The 22,543-nt window shown below is 39.5% G+C and overlaps 1 protein-coding gene across 5 annotated transcripts; it reads right to left on the bottom strand.

Moving 5' to 3' along the window:
* Positions 1-2,509: 2,509 nt before the first annotated feature.
* rnf146 (ring finger protein 146) lies at positions 2,510-16,165 on the bottom strand. 5 transcript variants are annotated; one of them, XM_078542139.1, is made up of 4 exons: positions 15,981-16,165; positions 9,412-9,509; positions 7,245-7,348; positions 2,510-4,288 (listed from the first exon to the last, which is right to left on the bottom strand). In XM_078542139.1, exon 4 carries the CDS (start codon positions 4,285-4,287, stop codon positions 3,199-3,201), a length of 1,089 nt encoding a protein of 362 aa, XP_078398265.1. In that variant the 5' UTR covers position 4,288; positions 7,245-7,348; positions 9,412-9,509; positions 15,981-16,165; the 3' UTR covers positions 2,510-3,198. The 5 variants fall into 5 exon arrangements, with proteins under 5 accessions (XP_078398265.1, XP_078398267.1, XP_078398266.1 ...); XM_078542141.1 differs by lacking the exon at positions 15,981-16,165 and adding an exon at positions 15,490-15,749; XM_078542140.1 differs by lacking the exon at positions 7,245-7,348 and having other exon boundaries at positions 15,981-16,118.
* Positions 16,166-22,543: the final 6,378 nt, after the last annotated feature.

A 22,543-nucleotide genomic window follows, 5' to 3' on the forward strand; every position in this document is an offset into this window, starting at 1 on the left:
TGCTATGAGCAGCCATAGTTATATGAAGCTTATTTGATTGCTTTAAGTCGTCCTCAGTTTAATTAAAGTGACCTTTTATAGCCTCTCCCATTTGTTTTTAACCTTGCTGTGCAGTTAGTTATTGGCAATTGGTGAGGGCTGTGCATGAATTGGAATGTCAAAAGAATGTGGGCATTGCTGGGTTTTTTTGACCCCCCAGTCCCTTTTCACACTTGTCTACTCACTGACCACCGTAGAAAAACTATAGGGAGAGGCCATAAAACCTATCGGAGTCATGAACAAAATAAAAAAAAAATCCAAATTTGGGGTATTGCCTTTACCATTGACGTACTGTGACTGCTCTGTGTTCTCACGATCAGATGCAGAGCAGCAAATGATGGCACCATTACCTTGAAGGACAGGGCAGCAGAGCACCATCACAGACCGCAGTGGCTCAAGGTGACCACTATCATGAGAAATTAAGGATGAGAAATAAACTGCTGGCAATACCCACATTGAGAATGAAGTACTGCATTAAAACATCAAATTTACATCTGAAGAAAAATAGAAAACACTGGAAATACTTAGGTCTGGCAGCATCTGTGGAGAGACAGCAAGTTAATTTTTTAGATGTAAATATTAACTCTCTCTCACTGCACAGATGCTGTCTGACCTGTGGAGTATTGAGCATTTTTTTTTTACATTTCAGATTTCCTGTATTTTGCTTTTTCATAATGAGGAAACTGACTTTCAATTCTGAAACACAGCATTTTAGTGGCCATCATTCTGAAATGGTGGGGAGAGGGAGGAGAAAATTTTCATCACTATCAAGTTTAAAATAAAGTTGTGACAAAGACTTTAAGTTTTGAAAAACATCTCCACTTTTGTAGAATCAGCAAATCTGGCATTGTGAGTTTAAATATTTCCCTCAAGATTTTCTCTTACTCCCACATTGCCCAAAGTTTCTGCCCAAACTTAATTGCATATTACTGAACATAAAATTCACCATAAACTAGCACAATTGGGCAATTAAAAAAGTATTTAAAAATTATTTAAAAAAATATTGATCATTTAAGCACATCAACTTGGTAAAGTTTATATCTGAAAATGGGAAAGTATTTTAAATCAGTGTTAATTCACCATCTGAGAAACCTAATTTTAAATGACTAAAAATGACAAAGTAAACTGATCTCCAGTTAGAGTGGGATATTGGAGTCAGTTCCTTAATGAATCAAATAAATTTCATAACTCTTCAGAAAATACCTACAAGTGTCCTTGTACTCAAAAGATCCAGCTTAATTTAGAGCCTCCTCTGCCAACAAGCATAGTTAGTAGAAAACTCCCAATGGTACTTCATTCACCTTGATGGTTTGGCCAGTTTTGTGGCTGGACTGACTTCTAGTGTGATGTTTTAAGAAAAGTTCATGGAATTTTCAGTGCAAATTGAATTCCCATGATTTGAGTCAGTTATGCCAATATTGGGTAAATTGTTTTTTTTTAAATACATCGAACAGAACCAGAATTCTAAGAGTCTAAGGATTAGTTCGACAAATACTACTGCAGTATAATGAATATTTAAAATAACATTAGTTTGGAAATTATTCTAGCGTCACTCAGTGCAATTAAAAAATGATCAGCTACATCAAGTAGTCATCAGCACCTTGACTCATAACTCACAAGAGAAATGTGAAGGACCATTGGTCAGCGGAAAATAAATTGGTATTGCCAGCATTAACAATTGCTTCTTTAAAAAAATCATTCCAATCTATGCCGATTCCTGCTTTCTACGTTTTTCTGTCAAACTGTCAACACGTTATCTGATTTAAAGCGTGCGTGTATTGATTTGGCATTGAAATTGGTGCAAAGACAATTTTCAAAGTTGGTATGCTCAGTTATTTTATACAAGTGTTTAGAAGGGGTTTTGTGCCAATTTCTAATACAGTCCAAAATTGAGAAGTACAAAGTTAGAGTTTACACCACTTCTGGTTTGCTCAGAATGGGTTAGAATGTGCCAACTGCAATTCCAATATGCAGGTAGGAACTGCAATGCTGGCAAGTCAGGAACGTTGCTGCTTTTAAAAAGCCTGTTATTTATTGATGAGTACTGATGATTTGACAAAAATAAATACAGGATCATGCAACTTTGATAGATATTAAATTAAGAGCCAAATCCAGTCCTCAGATGTATGAAGTTGCCTATTTATGTTGGACTCCAGAATGGAGAAAACACCATTTAAAAAAAATATTTGGGCTGAACAAGGATTTAAGTTTAGTATACTTTTAACAAAAGCAGTGACTATTTAATCAGTTAAAAAGTTCATGACAAAAACATGTTGAGAGTCTACAAGTGGTCACAATTTACAAACAAATTTAGAGCAAAGATCAATTTTAGCGATAGAAAAGCTGGCACCTTGCCAAATTACATCAGTCTGTTAAACATATGTTATTTACAGTTGCTAATCTCACTGTCAAGAGCTGCTTTTTGTATTAAATTGGTTTGTAATGCAGAAAATTAGTGTGAAGACAGTGGTTAACAAAATTTTAAGCTTTATTTTGACCATTACTATAGTCAGGATAATGTAAATTAGAACGCAACTAATTGTTTCTACCAGTCTAACACTTCACTGAATGTCAACCATGTAGGTAATGTGGTACAGCTATTACCAGCCTCAATTACAATGATACGACAGGGTATTGCAGCACTTTCTCACTAAATTAATTTTAAAAATTAGGAAAAAAGGAAAACAATGATTCTTAGTTTGACTATACAAAGAGAAAGGTCTATTCAAACACTTGCCTGATAGAACCAGTTAACTCTACATGAAAGTAATTTTTAAAAAAAATTTACAAGAGGCATCTATACATTACCAAGAAGAATGAGAAGCACGATTGGTGCTTGTAATGAGTTCAGAATTCACATTTTATAACACATGCACAAAGGGTGAGTCGTTTTGAAATTCAACACTAAAACATTTTAAAGCACTGAAAATAAATTTAATGTTACCACAATAAATATCGTGCAATTCCTACATTAAAGAAACTTACAGATTGCCAAATAGACAAAAAAAAGGCAGTGGTGCCAAAATGAAGTAAAGCAATTAAAAGTTAGTTCTAGTTTTAATTGAGTGCAATTCTGGCTGAGAACTTCTATGTTCCTCAGTTGCCCTTAATCTCGTAAGTGTTAAAATTTGTTCTTTTTAGAAGTGATGACTGTAAGGTCTAGACCTCTGTTACAGTGCATTGTCCATCAGGTTGCTGCTCCCTGGCTCTGATCATGCTGCTAGGCCCTTCTTCTGGAGATGGTTCATCTCCTGGTATCTCATTGTTCAGAGAAACAAGTATTTGCCTGCTGTTAGTGGTGGTTCCAGACTCATGAAGCTGACTGGTGTTCTCATCCTCAGTATCGGAGCTTGTGGCAGACTCAGTGTTATCATAAGACATTCTGGCTGCACTCTGCGCAGCTGAAACTCTACTTATAGAGGCTACATATTGCTCTTCTCCTTCTCCTCTATGACTCCTGGTCAAGTTTTGGCCACTTAGCTGCAACTGAGCAAGGGAGTTCACAAGCAATATATTTGCATCTGGTGAAGGAGTTAGTGGACTAACTGGCTGGTCAACCAAGGAAGTTGCTGGTCTAACTGTGGGTCTCATTATGGAAACAGAAGACTGTATTGATACAGATGCAGATCCAGCACCAGCGACACTATCTGCTCCATCTGCAGAATTCTCTCTTTCTGTAGTCAATCCACTGGAATCGCAGTCTAACCGAAGACCCGCCACTCCCTTCTTGGGAATATCAGCAATATCTCGTTTCATCTTTCTGCGGCGGCCATGCTCATTACGTCTGAACTGAATCATGTTCTCCAGGTCCGCAACATACAAGTACCCAGCTATGAGCATTTCAATTGTTTTTTTGCCCTTCAAATGAGCATCTTCTAGTTCTGTACTTGTGCGTTCATCGTATTGCCACCAGCCATTTGTGCCTTCATAGTACCAAGCATACTCCCCATTTCCACGGCTTGCTGCTTTGAGCTCTTCAGGGGACAGCAAAGCTGGCTTGTCCAGAAACTCTTCAGGAATTTCCTGACGACAAAGTGCACAACGCCTGCTTTGCCAAGATGCTCCTTTCACACACAGGAAACAGAAGATATGTTTGCATGGCAATTTAACAGGATGAACACAAGTTTGAAGACAGATAGCACATTCTGGTACAGTCAGAGTAGGTGCTGTGTTTGAGCAGGAGTCATTTAACTTCCTTCCTCCTGGAATCATGTTTGATGCATGATCGACATCCCCACAGCCAGCCATTCTAAGAAGCAGAACACATATTTTGTATCAGCAACTCAATGTCAGTATGAAATAAACAAAGGGAAAAAACTTACTTCGTCAGTTATGTGTAACAAAATCATAAAAAGTATATAGAACTCCAGACATTTTGCCTGTTTTTTCCTTCTAAAATGGTTATAATGAATGGTGGCTGTGAAGGTACAATGATATTCTTTGGGGTAAAAAAAACACATTTGAGGTGATTTGAAACGTAAAAGGTTCAAAGGGAACGTGCAGCTGAAAGAGAAAATGCTCACTATGAAGGTGGCTTCAAATAGAAGGATACAAGTTCAAAATTAGGACGGTAGAAGTACAAAGGGAAAGGCAGGTTGAGATGTTACTATGAAAAATATATCTATTTTATGGAAGGCCAATTAAATGTAGAATATAAATGAGTTCTGGAGAGAGAAAAGTGATTTTAGGGTATACTGAAAATTCAGGTAGATGGGAGTGATTGGTTAAAAAGGGACAACTTGTGGGCCTAATGATCTTCTCTCAGTTCCTAAAATTTCTCAAATCTTACTTGCCAAAAATAGTTCTGTGATTTGGATGATATCTGAGCCATGAGAAAACACAAATTACTTTAGAATACCCTATACCTTCAACATTATAGGCAAAACATGTAGGTTCTTGTATGTACACAGCTGACTTTACTACAGGTTGAGATCAACATTCATAGGGTGCATTTAGAGAACTGATGGAGGGTCTCTGTTAATTACAATTAAACAATTCAAACCAATAGATTTGAAAATGACACATTGTTAATCCTCTATATTCCTGAATTTGCATTGCTGCTTCTAATTCAATATTTCTCTATTATAGAGGATTATGAATTATCTTTACAATGTCATGGTTTGCCAGGATGCACACTGAACATGAAGGCTTAAGTCGAGACAATGGTATCACATCATGCCTTAAGGTATAATGTTCAATGTCAGAAATTCATTCAGAACTAGCGGTTTATTTTGCTCAATGAAGCATCGGCAAAGTCCCCACCATATATTACATGTTAATGCTCAATGCAATATGTAACATACAAAGTAGAAATGACTGCAGATAACATCAATGGTGAATGCATAACTCATTGTGATAGCAGTTTGGGATTTTAGTGGAAGTGTTATTTTAAACAGTGTAATGTCAGTTACAATTCTAGGCAAAGAAATGTCACATGAACACTTTGTTAAGCATCTGCTCGCTAATAATGCCAATAGCAATCTCAAGCCCATCGTATTTGGAACACTTCGTACCAAAGCCTAATGAAGACGACATTGTACCTTGTTTCCATCTCTTAGCTGTAAAATGAGCTATAATACATTTGCTTTTGTGGTATACTAGTCCCACATATCTTTCAAACTTCAGATCATTTTCAAATGGTTCCTGACTTCATGATGATGATCCTATTGTGCATTTCACTTCCAATGCAAGCACAAATTGGTCTGTAAATTATGCATCAACAGAACACAAATAGAAAGTGTACCCAAAAAGCTACTTAACAGTCTCCTTCTTGGGCATGTTAGTGAACGTGAGGATTCCACTCCATGCCTTTTAAGAGGAGTCTCTAATTGAGGACTATGAAACTCACGATTTCTCTTGGTAGCAAAGAAGTGGCATAGGCCACAACTTGTTTCGAGTTTCAGTTGTTTGGGATGAGGCAGAGTTTCAAATACAATACTGCACCTTTTTCTCAACATTAAAGCACAAAGTCTGGACCCAATTATTGATTTACAAAAATATTTTTCATAAGATTGCTTTAAAAATGATGCAGCAGCCGTCAGTGAGCACACTTCTAAATATTTGCAGTATCTTGCTTCTTCACAGAATGTTATACTAAATTGAAACGGGCAAGCTGTCAATTCACCAGACAGAAAAGTAGTTTCTTAACAGTGTTCTCTGTGAGAGTGCACACTAAAAATTCCAACATGCTGCACATGATTTTCCAACCATCTTCTTAAATGGTCAGAGATCTATGCACATTGCACGGCAGAATTTCTTATGTGTGTTCTAGGTGCATGAGATTTACTTCCAGGAGTGAGGCAATGCTCAGAGGATATTTAATAGCCTTGCTGTAGCTTTGATTAAATATATAAAAAAATTACTTCTAAAAAGAAAATATCCAAAATAAATGCAAAAGACCCTATTTTACATTGCATTTGCAACATACATCGTAATCCCAAAATTATGCCTTGGGATACCAGGATGCAAATTTTGAGCCAGTTCAGCAGAAACTATTCTCTGCTGTTTCAGTCAGAACTTTGACCAGATTAAAAGTAAGTAAGTTAATACCACCACTAAAATAATAGAAGTGGAATTTTAAATGAATGCATTAAGCATTCTTATAATGACATCCATGACAAATTCTGGGGCTAGAATTTATTTTATTGAATAAGAGGTTTATAAAATAACATCTAAAAATATTTATTCTAATGTTTCTTGGGAAATACAACAATTTCAATGTCTTTCCCATAACTTCTGCATTCAAGGCAAATTTTGTGATGACTTTAAATGAAGACCCCAACAAATTGATTGGGCAAATTATGGACAAATTAATACATTTTATATACACAGGTCTGCCATACTCTCTGCAGTGCATTCCAGACCCTAACCACTCAATGCATGAACAAGATTTTCCTCATGTCACCATTGCTTCTTTTACCAATTATCTTAAACCTATCCTCTCTGGTTTTCAATCCTTCCACCAATGAGAAGGGTTTCTCCTCATCTACACTGTCCAGACTGGTCATGATTTTAAATACCTCAATCAAATCTCCTTTCAACCTTCTTTTCTCCAAGAACAGTCCCAACTTCTCCAATCTTTCTATGTAACTAAGTTCCTCATCCCTGGAACCAGGGATAGAATGTTTATTACCTTGAAGCAAATGTGAATTTGTATTACTAATATCAATAGAAATCCTCATCCAAAAATATTAAAGTATACTAACAGAACTGTGGATCCAGTTACTGATTCTTGCTGCAAGTGCCTGCAGTTATCAGTGGTGCCAAAAATGTTGCCAAGCTTCCCCAAATTCCTTTTTCCACGGACCCTCTAAATTTGAAAAAAGGAGGCAAGTTAAATAAGAAAATGAGATATTCCATCATTTAGGACTTTTTTTCTACATATACTGTCAAAAAATATTTGTTTTAGTACTATTTTGTTATATGTCTGGAACAGCTAGCTGCATGAGGATTGACTGCATTGTCAACTCAAGAACATAATGGCAAAGGATAAAGTACCTACATGAAAAATTACAATTTGGCTGGGGTGTTGTCTCTTATGTATGGATAATAGTTCTAGTTTTAACTGCATCCTCAATCACTTATCACCCTGCCCTCACTAATCATCAGTGGTTTCCAACATCCGAAAATCTTGCTGAACCCAACAACCTGACAGTTGCATCAGATGACCATAAGCAAGCAAGATCGCTGAGAGAGATCAGAGACTGAAATAAATAAGACCCCTTCAAATCATCATCTATGTGTTTAAATCATTTCATAATCTAACCTCTCCCAATCTCTAACTACCTCCAGCCCTACAACCACACTACCCCCCGCCCCCCCGCCCCACCCTCCCCAACCCTCTCTCTCCACTATCAATCCCTTCTTCCCACTTTCTTATGCATTCACTTACTCCCTCTTATGCATTGACCTTTGCCATCCATCTGTGCCTTCTGCTGCTCAGGTCCCACTCTCTGGAATTTCCTCTCCAAACCCTCCTACTTCTCTACTTCCTTCTCCACCTTTCATAATCTATTTAAAATCCATCTCTTTGACTGAGCTTTTGGCTTATTTGGTTTAGCATCTGGCCTTTCTTCAACCTGTGAAGCACCTTAGTATAATTTTCGATGTTATTTAACATACAGTATATAAATGCAAGGTGATGTTTGAAGTCGGTAAATAAACAGTAGAACAATGTAATATGGCATTGTCATCTGGAGGCAACTGAATGCTTTCAGGTCACTGTAACCATCAAATAAGACTTAATTCAACAAATAACTCTTAAGCTAGTGTTGGGTCCGAATTCTAGTCCAATGTATCTCTATGAGAGACATACCGATATCTCAATACTTTTTATAAGGCCTGAGTTGTAAGATACAATTCTCCCTCGATATAGTGCTTCTTTTAGGGACAATGTGAAAACAAGTCTTGTATGTGAAGCCCATAATAAAAAAAAAATCACTAGTGCTTCCACTTTATATAAAATCAGCTCTGTTAAATTGAATGCTGATCAATAGTTGACACTCAACTGATTTTTTAAATTATTCCTTCATGGGATACAAGTGTCGCTGGTGAGGCCAGCATTTGTTGCCCATTTCTAATTGCCCTTGAAAAGATCTTAGGTGCAAAATCTTTGGCATAGTAACTAAAGCAATTTTGGTGACCAATTTAACGTGAAAATGTAAAATTAACTGTAAGCTTGGGAGTAAAGCAAATTCCTTTGCTATAAATTTTCCTGTAAAAGGGAATAGCAGATCACAAGATAAACACAAAAGAGGACGGTGACTTGCCTAAATTTATCTAATTCATCCAGGAAGATCCTACATTTCTCCTCTTTCACACAGACCTGCTCGCCCTTCCCTGCTCACCCACCAACCCCATCAACCTACCCCAACATTGTAGCTTCCAATTGTTCCATAAGTAATGTCAAGGTCTTATTTAAAAAGAAACACCTGGAAACCCAACTAATGTGTTGATCAATCTGAAGAACTTTCAAAATCAGCCCTAAATTTACCTTTTACTAGCCTGGGTGTGGATCTCCTCATTCTACTCTTGCAATTTAGTTTAAAGCAATTTTACAGTATCTTATACACATCTATAAAGATCATTTTCCAATTGACTGTTCTCAAAGCTGAAGAGCCAATGTTTCTCTAGCCTTTACTCATAACATTCACCTGATACTAGGAATCAGCCTTGTGGCTCCTCTCTAAACTCGCTCAGGCATCTGAAAATCTTTGTGTCTCAGTGACCAGAACTGAACACAGTATTCAAGGTGTGGTTTGTTCAGAGCACTATATAGTTTGAGCAGACTTTCTCTGCCTTGTAAGGTACTGTTTTAGCAATATAGTTCAGCATTCTATTTGCATTTGCTGGGTAAAGAACAGCTATACTCACTGTTGGTGCCACTTTTCAATAATCTTTATTCATGTTCTCCATACGTCAGCTTCCCCAGGCTTCTTATAAGCCAGAAATTGACCGCCTGCACAAAATATCTAAGATGGCAGACCATAGGGTAAACAATTAATCTTTTTATAACTGAAGTATCAGCAATATTATTACAGATCAGTGTACAATAAAATTAGTAACAGTAATAACTGAAGATTAGCAGGCAGTTTTTAAAGTCATGCCATGTTTGAGTTTTTCAAAGACTTAATATTTGGATATGGGGGAAATGCGGTAGATTAGTGCAACTGGATTTTCAGATGAAGTTTCTCACAAGAGGTTGGGTAAAAATTTAGGCATAGGGTAAAAGGTAGAAATGTTTATACGGATAGAAAGTTGACTGATAGATAAAAAACAAAATAAGGGTAAACGGATGTTGCTCAGACTGAAAAATGATTTGAGAGTTGGTGTGCTCCAGGAGTGAATGCTGGGTCTAGTTTTGTCCTCCGTATTTATAGAGTACTTAGACTAAAGCACGGGTGCTACATTCCCAAAATTTGCTGAGGACAGAAAAAAAAAGATAATTTGACAAATATTGAGGAGCAATGAAAAAGACTTTAGGAAAATAAACAGTCAGTGAAGTGGGAAGACAGGCAATAACTAATTTAATGTGGATAAATGTGACGCAGTATGTTTTAGGGAAAGAAACAAGGAATGAATGAAAAGGCTGAACAATGTGCATGACTAAGGAGGCTATTACTTTCTCAACGGCAACTAGGAATGGATAATAAATGCTGACTTGCCAGTGACGCTGACATCCTTTAAATGAATATATATATAAAACAAAATCCCAGAAACTACAAATACAGAAAGTCATAAAGAAGGCCAAATGCATGTTGGAATTTATCAACATAAAAAATAGGAGTAGGTCATTTGGCCCTTCGAGCCTGCTCCACCATTCAATATGACCATCCACTTTCTACCAAAGTGGATAACTTCACACTTATCCACATTGTACTGCATCTGTCATGTATTTGTCCACCTACTCAACCTGTCTAAATTGCCTTGAAGCCTCTTAACACCCTTCTCACCACTCACATTCCCACCAAGTTTTGTGTTGTCAGCAAACTTGGAAATACTACATTTGGTTCCTTCATGGCTGATCCTCTATCTCAATGCCATGCTCCTGTGCTCTTCCTAAACCCCTTGATGCTTTTAGAGTCCAGAAATCTAGATTTCCTTCTTAAATATATTTAGTGACTTGGCCTCTACAGCCTTCTATGGTAAAGAATTCCATAGGTTCACCACTCTGAGTGAAGAAGTTTCTCCTCATCTCAGTCCTAAATGGTCTACCACGTATCCTGAGACTGTGACCCCTTGTTCTAGACTCCCCAGCCAGAGGAAATATCATCCCTGTACCCAGTCTGTCCATCCGTGTCAGAATTTTATGTTTCAATGAGATCTCCTCTCATTCTTCTAAACTCCAATGAAAATAGGCCTAGTGGGCCCAATTTCTCCTCATAGGACAATCCTGCCATCCCAGGAATCAGTCTGGTGAACTTTTGCTGCACTCCCTCTATGGCAAGTATATCTCAAAACTGTACACAATGCTCCAGGTGTGGTCTCACCAAGGCCTTGTACAGCTGCAGTAAGACATCCTTGCTCCTGTACTCAAGTCCTCTCGCACTGAAGGCCAACATACCATTTGCCCTCTTAACTGCTTGCTGCACCTGCGTGCTTGCTTTCAGTGATTAGTGTACAAGGACACCCTGGTCCCTTTGGACATCAACATTTCCCAATCTATCATCATTTAAATAATACTCAACCATTCTGTTTTTTCTACCAAAGTGGATAACTTCACACTTATCCACATTATACTGCATCTGCCATGTATTTGCCCACTCACTCAACCTGTCTAAATTGCCTTGAAGCTTCTTAACACCCTCATCACTCACGTTCTCACCAAGCTTCATGTCATCAGCAAACTCGGAAATATTACATTTGGTTCCCTCATCCAAATCATTGATATATATTATGAACAGCTGGGGCCCAAGCACTGATCCCTGTGGCAGCCCACTAGTCACAGCTACCACTCCGAAAAAGACTAATTTATTCCTACAGAGTATAGAATTATAAGTTTATACAAAGCACTTTGTTAGGTTGCAGTTATAGTAAGGTGTGCAGTTTTAGATATCTCATGATAGGAGGAGCATTAAATCCTGCAAAGAAAAAAAATAAAAGAAGTTTTGACAGAGTGACTATTTCCTCTGGTTGGGGAATTGATGATAATAGCTCATCAGTTTAAAACTGTAACCAAGAGTGTGATTGCTAGAGCGTGAAATAATTTGAGACAGAGCCGTTGTAGCAGAGACCATTGCATCTTTTAGGGGAACAATGGATAAACAATAGAAACAAAGGGAGCTGCAAGGAGATATCAGAGCTCTGGAATTGGTTTTGGATCGGTCTGCTGGAGACCCGTCCCAGACATGATGGACTGAACAGTCTGTTGTCAGCTTCCATGATGGTTCCTGGGGCTGGAGTTTTCCTCTGGAGATGGAAGCTGTACCAGGGAAAGAGACATCAAGGGTTTTGCTGGTGATGGGGCAAAGGTGGAGGTCTGGGGTGTGATTCAGCAGATCCTTATCTGAAGCACTATCATGGCAAATGGAAAGTCAAAGGCTAGCTAAACAGTTGGATCTTTGAAAGTGATAGGAGGCTTCCCCAACCACCACCAACTCCCCCCACCCCCAATAAGAGGCAAACAGAGACCAAGTGGGATTGTGGAGGGGGATGTGACTGTTGAGGAATATACAAGGAAGCTATCAGAGATGACCTTGTCTGTGACTGAAAAGATGTGAAAGGAGATGGCAAGGTTGGGAGACTGGGTGGCTATGAATATTGGTAGGAAAGTATCTATGGAGAGAGGGGTTTTGGAGGGCAGTGGCCTCAGGAGTGAGAGCAAAATGACTTAAGCTGGAAGTTATAAGTCACTTGGTGGTGGAGGCTGAGGCAGGGAGGAGGATATTTTGATGAGAAATTAAGGGCCCTTTTCACAGTAACAACTTAATGTTTAATGTATTGACATATCACAAGCCCAAAGTGCTTGAACAACCACTCTAAACCTGATGAAGACTGAGAAATGGCTTATAAATTTGTAAAGAAATGGAAACGAAACCCCCTGTGCTTCAAAGTCAAACTTAGGCATTTAGTATATTGCCTCCAACACAGAATCAACAGACACCTCTTTCAGAAGGCAGGTAAAGAAATCATGTCTAAACTGAATAATCCTAAGCAAAGCTACAAATTCATGTAACAGGACCATATAAATGACATGTAACATACTGACAGATTTGATTCATCATAATGGAAGTGATCTGTGGTTCATAGGGCATTGAATGCAGTGTACAAGAATTAAAAGGAAAGAACCATACAGTTTGTATAATATGTGGGAGCGGATTTAGTGTTAACATCTTACAAAAAAATTAGCGTACACAGTCCATATGTACCTCAGAAACAATAGCCCTAACATTTCAACGCTAGCAAACAAATCTCACTGCTAATTCATAAAACTGTATTACCAAAGAGAACTTTCATTAATAAATGCAAATCCATTAGATACAACATTATAGTCAACCAAATTTTTTTTGTAGGCCTAGTTACAAAGTTTCCTTCTGCTCCTATATTCTCAAGTGCCATTCTCAAGCGAATATGATTCTCCTCTGAAAGAACTTCCACAAGGGATTAAAGTAAGGAAAAAGATCAATTATTTTGCTTTGATCATTTCGAGTATGACTTCTAACAGCAAGAAGAATGGAAAGATATAGGGAGAGAAAATATTGGCACTCCAGTACACAAAACTCCCTGTGAGGAGCATTCCTGATTCTGGCAACCCTGCATCAAGATGAGTGAATCAAGCAGTTCCCATTAGGGAGGAAATAATTAACAATCTATATATTTACATCTTGAATTAACAATCCTGCATCTAGTGTACAGTTTCCTGTGCTCCAATTGTGTTATGTCTGGGTAATGCATACAAATACTTTTAGCTAGAGAATTGCTTTCTAAACTTAGCCTCAGCAACAACCAAAACTTGCACATATATGGCATTTTTAACATACTGAAACATCTCAAGGTGCTGAACTACATTGTAAACCTCCCAATACTAACCAGCACAATAGCAGTCTGTCCATTCCCAGATATGCTACCAGCAATAATTTTTTAAAAATTAATTTTGAAAGACTAAAGAATTTTAATCTTTGGAAAACTTCACAGTTTTTCCTTTCTTATTTTGGAGCCCCGAACAACTTCAGAGCTAGCTTGCTCATTCTCCCTCTGGACACTCCGCTGCTCCATTCAAGTCTATTGCTACCTTCACCCATTGATCCCTGTATCCGTCACTGGGAAATACATACCTGAGTAGCTTGTTCCCAACAATACCTTGTATCCAGCATAAAAGACCAAAGAGGGGTAAAAGCAGAACGAAAGCAAGATCAAGACACACACAAGAGGAAGATGACCAAGAATGATAAGAAAGACACTGTGTCCTCCATTTACCATGTGTAATCCCATAGGTTGCCACTCAAAATTTGCAAATTTTAGAATTTAGTTCCAATATCAAAAATTAAAAACAAACATATCAGTGTTCCAACTGAGGTTATGAAAATGAATTCAAAAGGAAGAAACTGTCCTCAGTTAGAACAGTATGAGGAATATGAAGATATATATATATATGTACCTTTCATCCCCCCAAAGGAAGCAAACAGAACACCGTCCTAAATAACTTAAATGAAAAAATCTCAAATTTAGACTTTCCAATCCTGTCCTCTGGTCTCTAGCTGATATGGGACAGATATATGCTTGGAGATGTGCGTGCTATCTTTCTGCTTAGTCCTTTCCCATATTCCAGGGGGCTGGCCAGGTGGCCTCAAGTGCAACAGCTCATGCATGGGCAGGTATATGCAAATTAAAACACAAAGGAAACATGGCTTTCACCACTGTTTCCCACCATTTCACCTGGTTCAATGCTGGGGGGAAAAAAACTGTCTTGTTAGGCCATAACATTCAGCATCCAAAGGCCCACAGGGGGACAAAGCAAGTGCTTCCTCCAATGAGGTCTTGTACTATGGTTCTCCAAACATGTACAAGGGAAAAATATTTTTTAAAAGTTTTTAAAAAACAGTTCCCAATATTCATATACAGTGACAGGCTTTCGTGGCCTACCACTACCAATTTCCATCTTGATCCTGGTAGGACTCCCTGCACATAACGTCATTGTGGCCAGAAGTACAGCTGCACTGGGGACACCTTGCAATGGGAAAGAAAGGGGCTTTTGTTTCACCTGAATGACAGACACCCAATCATAAAGCTTAGGCTTCTAATGTCAGGCTCTGAAGTTCCTTAACTAGGAGTGATAGGAGCAGGTGGGAACAGGCGTAAATTGCAGGAGTTTATGTTTCAGTGTTTTACTTGAAAAGAAGCTATATTTAGTTCCACAAAAGGATTAAGAGTGGCCAATTTCAATCAAATATTTTGAGTTTGAATTAATCTCAAAGCATTTCATGTTTCTACTTAATAACTCTGGTTTTAAAGGATTACATTTTCAACATAATCCATTTCTAATCGCTGTCCACTGTTTTCCAGCTTCTAATCTAGATTTACAATGGATAGGGGAAAGCAAACAGGATCTAGATTTCAAATTCACCCCAAATCCTTCATTCAAAGTTTATTGCTGGATTGAATTTGTTGAATGCATGTAAAAAATACGGCATAAAAGAGAACGTTTTTGTGGCAAGGCCTGTGAATAACAATAAAACCGAAACTCGAGAAAGGCCCAAAGTGCGAGCGATGGGGAACTAAATATAGTGGTGGGTAGACAGTTACCGAGCAAGAGCTTTAAAAGCCAGCAAATTCACTGAACCCTCAGGCCTTAAACAGGCCTGGGGTGGGGGGGGGGGGGGGGGGGGCGGTTATTGGATTCCTATGAAGTTGTCCACAATAAAAACACAAAAGTACAAATCCAAAACAAGGAAGGTTTACGCATCGCCACCAAAGCCCCGAAAAAAAAATCTAATGTTTCATAAATCAACCTACTGAGTACAACAAAATACATTCGCAAAACACTGACAACACATTAAAGGGGCCTTGCAGTTTACAAAGCCGGAATTCCGCATGCTTATTATTTTTGATTGAAGATGATCCGTCAAGAGAATGGTTCCGGCGACGAAGCCCAAATGAACTGGTCAGTCCAGCTGGAATGTGACAATAACAGGAGAGTGGAAAAGGTTAAGGGGGGGGGTCACACAATTGAGAGGGATGAAGGCAGGGAGCTGTCTCTCTGCAACCAGGGCTCTGCCGCTGCCGCTGCTGCTGCCGCCGGCGGCCGGCCGCACAGCGCCGACTCCACATTGACACCAGAGCCTCTTCCAATGGGAACATTCTCCGGGTGTTCGACCGGAACGCGGCCTTCACCGATACAATCAGTATCGAACGCAGCTGTCACCATAGCGCCCGAGGGAGGCCGATTGTTCCTTTATGAGCTAAACAATGGGATCGGGGTCAGCGTCTGAAGGTTCGCCACTTACCCACACGCAGGCGCCTCTCTCTCTCTCGCCACCGTGACCAAAAACACCCACCGAGGAACACAGACAAACACAGCTTCCCCCCCCCCCGTCCCCCCTGCTCAGAGCTTCAACACCCGCCGCGGCCTCGCAGCAAAACAGGCGCAACTTCTACACGTCAGTCCGACGGAGCGTCCTGACGCCAGTCCGCCCACTGGCTCTTTTCGAAATCCCTCGTCCAGGCAGCCAGCTACTGCTCCAGGGTTTGAGGAAGGATGGCGCCTTTTTTGTGGAATGGTTTGCAGTGCTGTGTTCTGGTCAGAGCTTTGTCTTTTTTTTAAGGGCAAATCATGTTTTACTATCTTGAGTTTTTTGATGTAATGAAGAGGCTTGATGGGGGTGATGCTGTTGATGTGGTGTACATGGGTTTCCAAAAGTCATTTGATGAAGTTCCCCACAGCAGACTTGTGAGCAAAGTTAGAGCTCATGGAATAAAAGGGACAGTAGCAACAAGGATACAAATGGTTGAGTGACAGGAAACAGGGAATGTGGTGAAGAGTTTTTCAGAATGGAGAAATGTCTGTAGTGGAATTCCCCACAGGTTGGTGTTGGGGCCTTTACTCTTCCTGTAATATATTAATGACCTAGACATTGGTGTACAGGATATAATTTGAATAATTGTGAACAATACAGAACTTGGAAGTATTGTGAACTGTGGGAACAATAATGTAGAACTTCAAAGAGTCACAGACAAATTGATGGAATGAGCAGACAAATGGTAGTTGGAACTTAATACAAAGAAGTGTGAAGTGATTCATTTTGGTAGAAAGAACGTGAAGAGACAATATAAAATAAAGGGCAATGTTCTAAAGTGGGTGCAGGAGCAGAGAGACCTGAGTGTAATGTGCATAAATCATTAAAAGTGACAAGACAGGTTGCGGGAGTGGTTAATAAAGCATGCAGTATCCTAGGCTTTATTAATAGGGACATAGAATACAAAAGCAGGTAAATTAGGTTAAACTTGTATAAAACACTAGTTCAGCCTCAACTGGCCTATTAAGTGACGTCCTGGACACCACACTTTAGGAAGAGTGTTAAGGCATTAGAGAGGGTGCAGCAGAGATTCACGAGAATGGTTCAAGGGATGAGGAACTTCAGTTATATGGAAAGATTGGAGAAGTTGGGACTATTTCCCTTGGGCCAGGATTTTTCATTGATCGGGCAGGCTCGGCAGGAGCAGGCGGGGGCGGTCGAGGAGTCGACTGCCGCCCGCGATTAGCTCTGTACCGCGATTTCATTCAAGTAGGCCAATTAAGGCCCACCCAGTGTGGAAAATGAGTGGTAGCACTGAGCGCTACCTGTGCTGGCGGGGGGAGGAGGGAGAGTAGGGTCCAGCGCTCTTTCGCGCATGTGCACAAAAGAGCGCTTCAATCTCCCTGAGGCACGGAGCTGCCTCAGGGAGATTGAAGCGATTGTTTAAAAAAAAAATAAATATAGTAAAAATTTAATGAAACAGGTCCCCTCATGACTGTGTCACATGAGATGGGACATGTTTTCATTTTTCAAAGAAAGCTTTTATTCAAGTTGTAATAGTTTTAGGAAATCTCATCCCGTTCGTGGATGAGGTTTCCTAAAAAACGTAAAGGTCGCACGTCATTTTACGTTCCGTTATGTTGGGCCCACCCCCGCACACAATATAAAATTCTGCCCTTGGAGATGAGAGATTTGAGAGGAGATTTGATAGAGATATTCAAAATCATGAGGGATCTTGACAAGATTAGATAGGGATAAACTGTTAGTACTGGTGGGAAGATCATGAACCAGAGGGCACCAATTTAAGGTAATTGGCAAAAGAAGTAATGGTAACATGAGGAAAATCTTTCTCACACAGCAAGTGATTAGGATTTGGAATGCACTGTCTGAGAGTGTGGTGGAGGCAGGTTCAATTGAGACATTCTTTCTTTTTATTCCATCATAGGATGTGGGCATTGCTGGCAAGGTCAGCATTTATTGCCCATCCCTAATTTCCTTTTGAGAAGGTGCTGGTGAATTGCCTTCTTGAACTGCTGCAGTCCATGAAGTGTAGATACACAAAGAGCGCTGTTCGGGAGGAAGTTCTAAGATTTTGATCCAGCTACAGTGAAGGAATGGTGATATAGTTCCAATTTCAACGTGGAATGTGGCTTGGAGGGGAACTTGCAGGCGGTAGTGTTCCCATACATCTACTGCCCTTGACTTTGTAGGTGGTAGAGGTCATACGCTTGGAAGGATACTTGGTGAGTTACTGCGGTGCATCTTGTAGATGGTACAAACTGCTGCCGTTGTGCATTAGTAGTGGAGGAAGTGAATGTTTAAGGTGGTAGATTGGGTACTATTCAAACGGGCTGCTTTGTCCTGGGTGGTGTTGAGCTTTTTTAAAAGGGAGAAACCTGTATAAAGGAGATGAGGTTATGTGTAAAAAAAAAGGCATTCTAAGATCTAACAAGTGTGAAAAGCCTCCAGCCTCTATATACCAAATTGCTGTCTGCAAGAACTGAAAGTTAAGAAAACTCATTTTGAACATCCCTGTCCAGGGTATTGTGTGGTACTTTGCCTGGGTCAGTTGAAATCTATTTTGTTCGTACTGTTGCCTTAATGAAGGTATAACTAGGAGTTAGATTAATTAGGGGAGCTAGGAGTTATCGTAGTAGTAATTTGTAGATCCATTGTAGTAATTTGTGCTTAAAATGATTTATTTTATTAATACAAGTTTAATTTAGTTTTGTAAAAACCCTCAGACTCAGTGGACTTATTACTACTGAATTCAAGGCATGCATCTCAAATTAAATATACAAATTGCAAAACAGTTGTGGCAGTTGTTTCAAGTTTCCCTTTGGGGTTTGAACAGTTTAGCATTTATCACCTGCTGCGCCATAACAACCTAAAAGAAAATGTCAGTTCAGACGCTTACCCATGTTTGTTTAATAGAGTCAGAATAGAAGAGAGGGAGCCATAAAACAGCAAGTGGGCTTACTTAGCCGGATAAGTAGAGACGTGATGTCTACACTGCTTGCAAAGAAGTGTAGTCCAGAGAGATGTTTTGCTTTGGGAGTTGGAGGTGAATTAGTTTAAAAGCATTTAGTGAACCCTGAAAGGCTGTGTCATCATGGAGATGGGTGGAGTTTAAGAAGGTAATGGAAGGAGTCATCAATTATGCCATTAAGTGACGCTTACTCACCTACAACCTGACCACTGCTGGGGTGCATTATCGACCCCGAAAATCACGTTTTTGTTTGATCTTTGTAAGCTTCCTTTGTGTTTTGTCTTTTTTAACAAACATTAAACCAAAATGTGATTAAGAGGGCCAGTAAAACACCCCAGCCCCTGCGATACCCACTGAGCACGGAGTGTTTTGTCTTTTGTTGCAGTTTTCCTTTAAGGGGCTGCCCTTTTTATTTGTTGATTTGTCCCCTTTCTCTATTGGTTTAACTAAAAGAGCATATAACCTGACCACTGATGCTCAGTTCAGTTTCTGCCAGAACCATTCAGTTCCAAACCCCCTCATTGCCTTGATTCAGAAAGAAATGCAAGAGGTGAAAGCCAGATGAGAATTGAAATTAGCTGTCATAAGAAAATAAGAAATAGGAATAGGGGTAGACCATTCGGCCGCTCTGCCATTCAATAAGATCATGGCTGATCTTCTTGTGTTTTGAATTCCACATTCCCATCTACCCCTGATAACCTTTGATTCCCTTACCTAACAAGAATCTATGTTTTAAAAATATTCAATGACCCCGCCTCCACTGACTTTTGAGACAGAGATGTTCCAAAGTCACACAACTCTGAGAGAAAACATTTCTCCTCATCCCTGTCCTAAAAGGGCAACCCCAAATTTAAAAAAAGTCTCCCATAGTTTTAGACTCATCCACAAGAGGAAACATCCTTTCCACGTCCACCTTATCAAGGCCGTTCAGGATCTTGGTTACTTCCATCAAATCACCCCTCACTCTTCAAAACTCCAGTGGAAACAAGCCCAGTCTGTCCAACCTTTCCTCATAAGAAAACCCACTCATTCCAGGTATCAATCTAGTAAACCTCCTCCGTACTGCCTCCAACGCATTTACATCCTTCCTTAAATAAGGAGACCAAAACTGCACACAGTATTTCAGGTGCAGTCTCACCAATGCCTTGTATAACTGAAGCATAATACCTTTACTTTTATGTTCAATTCCTTTCGTAATAAAGGATAGCATTCCATTAGTCTTAATTCTTTCTGTACCCGCATACTAACTTTTTGTAACTCATGTACTAGAACACTAGGTCCCTCTGTACCTTGGAATTATGCAGCCGCTCTCCATTTAAGTAATATTCTGCTTTTTTATTCTTCCTGCCAAAGTGAACAACTTCATACTTTTACACATTAAACTCCAATTTCCAGATCTTTGCCCACTCACTCAATCTATCTCTGTCCATCTGCAATCTCCGCATGTCATCTTCACAACATACTTTCCTACCTATCTTTGTGTCATCTTAAAATTTAGCTACCATGCCTTCACTCCCCTCATCTAAGTCATTGATATAGATTGTAAAAAGTTGAGGCCCCACCACAGACCCCTGTGGGACTCTACTCGTCACATCCTGCTAATCAGAAAAAGACCCATTTATACATACTCTCTGCTTTCTGCCAGCCAGCCAATCTTCTATCCATGCTAATATGTTACTCCCTACACTATGTGCTTTTATTTTCCGTAATACCCTTTGATGTGGCACCTTATCAAATGCCTTCTGGAAATCCAAGTACAATATGTCTACAGGCTCCCCTTAATCCACGGCGCATGTTACTCCTTCAAAAAGCTCCAATAAATTGGTTAAACATGATTTCCTTTCACAAAACCATGCTATCTCTTCCCGATTGCCTTGAGCCCAGCTATAACCTCAATTCTGACAACTTCCCCATGACAGACGTCAAGCTAACTGGCCTATAGTTCCCTGTTTTCTTCCTCCCTCCCTTGAATAGAGGGGTTATATTTGCTACTTTCCAGTCTGATGGAACCTTTCCTGGTCCTTGATGCCCTTGACATCCAGGCAGCATTCAACCAAATATGGCACCAAAGAGCCCTGGTGAAACAAAGGACGGTTGTTAGTTGTCCCTCAACTCAAGGGTGACGTCTTCTCAGGGTTGTGAATTTCTGCCGTGGGTTTTCATGTGACTGAACAGTCAGATTCTTGACCTTTTATTCTTTGAGCACATGGAGCAGGACAAGTTAGTGGGATCCAGTGTGCAGGATTTGCTTCCCTTTTCATTCTACGCTGTTGCTCTGCCTCATCACTAAAAAATGGACTGTAAAAGCTTCTATAGATATGTAAAAAAAGGAAAGATTAGCAAAAACAAATGTGGGTCCATTACAAGTGGAGTCAGGAGATATTATAATGAGGAATAAGGAAATAGCAGAGAAACTAAACAAGTACTTCCTGTCTTGTCTTCATAGAAAAAAATACTAAAAACCTCCCAGAAATAATGCAGAATCAAGCGACTAGTTTAAATAAGGAATTGCAAGATATTAATATTAATAAATATATAATACTAGAGAAATTAATGGTACTTAAAGTAGATAAATCCTCTCGACCTGAGGATCTACATCCCAGAGTGTTGAAAGAGGTGGCTGTAGAGATATTAGATGGATTGGTGGTCATCTTTCAAAATTCTATAGTCCCTGGAATGGTTCCCGCAGATTGGAAGGTGGCAAATGTAACCCCACTATTTAAGAAAGGAGAAAGAGAAAACTGACGTCCCATGAGGTAGTGTTAGCCTGTTAGACTTGTTAGCCTGACATCAGTAGTAGGGAAAATGCTTGAATCTATAACCAAGGAATGTGATAACAGGGATTTGGAAAATAATGATAGGATTGGACAGAGTCCGCATGAATTTATGAAAGGAAAACCTGTTGGAGTTTTTTGTGTGTAACTAGCAGAATAGATAAGGGGGAACTGACGGATGTGGTATATTTAGATTTTCAGAAAGCTTTTGATAAGGTCCCACACGAGTTTAGTAAAGAAAATTACAGCACCTGGGTTTGGGGGCAATATATTTCCATGTGTTGAGAAGTGGTTAATGGACAGAAAACAGAGAGTAGGAGTAAGTGGGTCATTTTCAGGTTGGCAGGCTGTGACTGGTGGGATACTGCAATAATCAGTGCTTGGGCTCCAGTTATTCACAATCTATATCAATGATTTGGATGTGGGGATTAAATGTAATATTTCCAAGTTTGAAGATAACATAAAACTAGGTGGAAGTGTGAGTTGTAAAGAGGATGCAAAGACACCCCAAGAGGTTTTGGAGAGGCTAAGTTAGTGGGCAAAAATTTGACAGATGGAATGTGGAAAATGATGTTATCCACTTTGGTAGGAAAAACAGAAATGCAGAGTATTTCTCAAATGGTGAGAGGCTGGGAAGTGTTGAACTTCAAAGGGACTTAGGTGCCCTTGTTGATGAGTCACTGAAAGCTAACAGGCAGTTATAGCAAGCAGCTAAGAAGGCAAATGGTATATTGGCCTTTATTACAAGAGGAATTGAGTATAGAAGTAAGTATGTCTTACTGCCATTATAT

The sequence above is a fragment of the Cetorhinus maximus genome, chromosome 5 (assembly GCF_964194155.1).
Source record: "Cetorhinus maximus chromosome 5, sCetMax3.hap1.1, whole genome shotgun sequence".
NCBI lineage: Eukaryota > Metazoa > Chordata > Chondrichthyes > Lamniformes > Cetorhinidae > Cetorhinus > Cetorhinus maximus.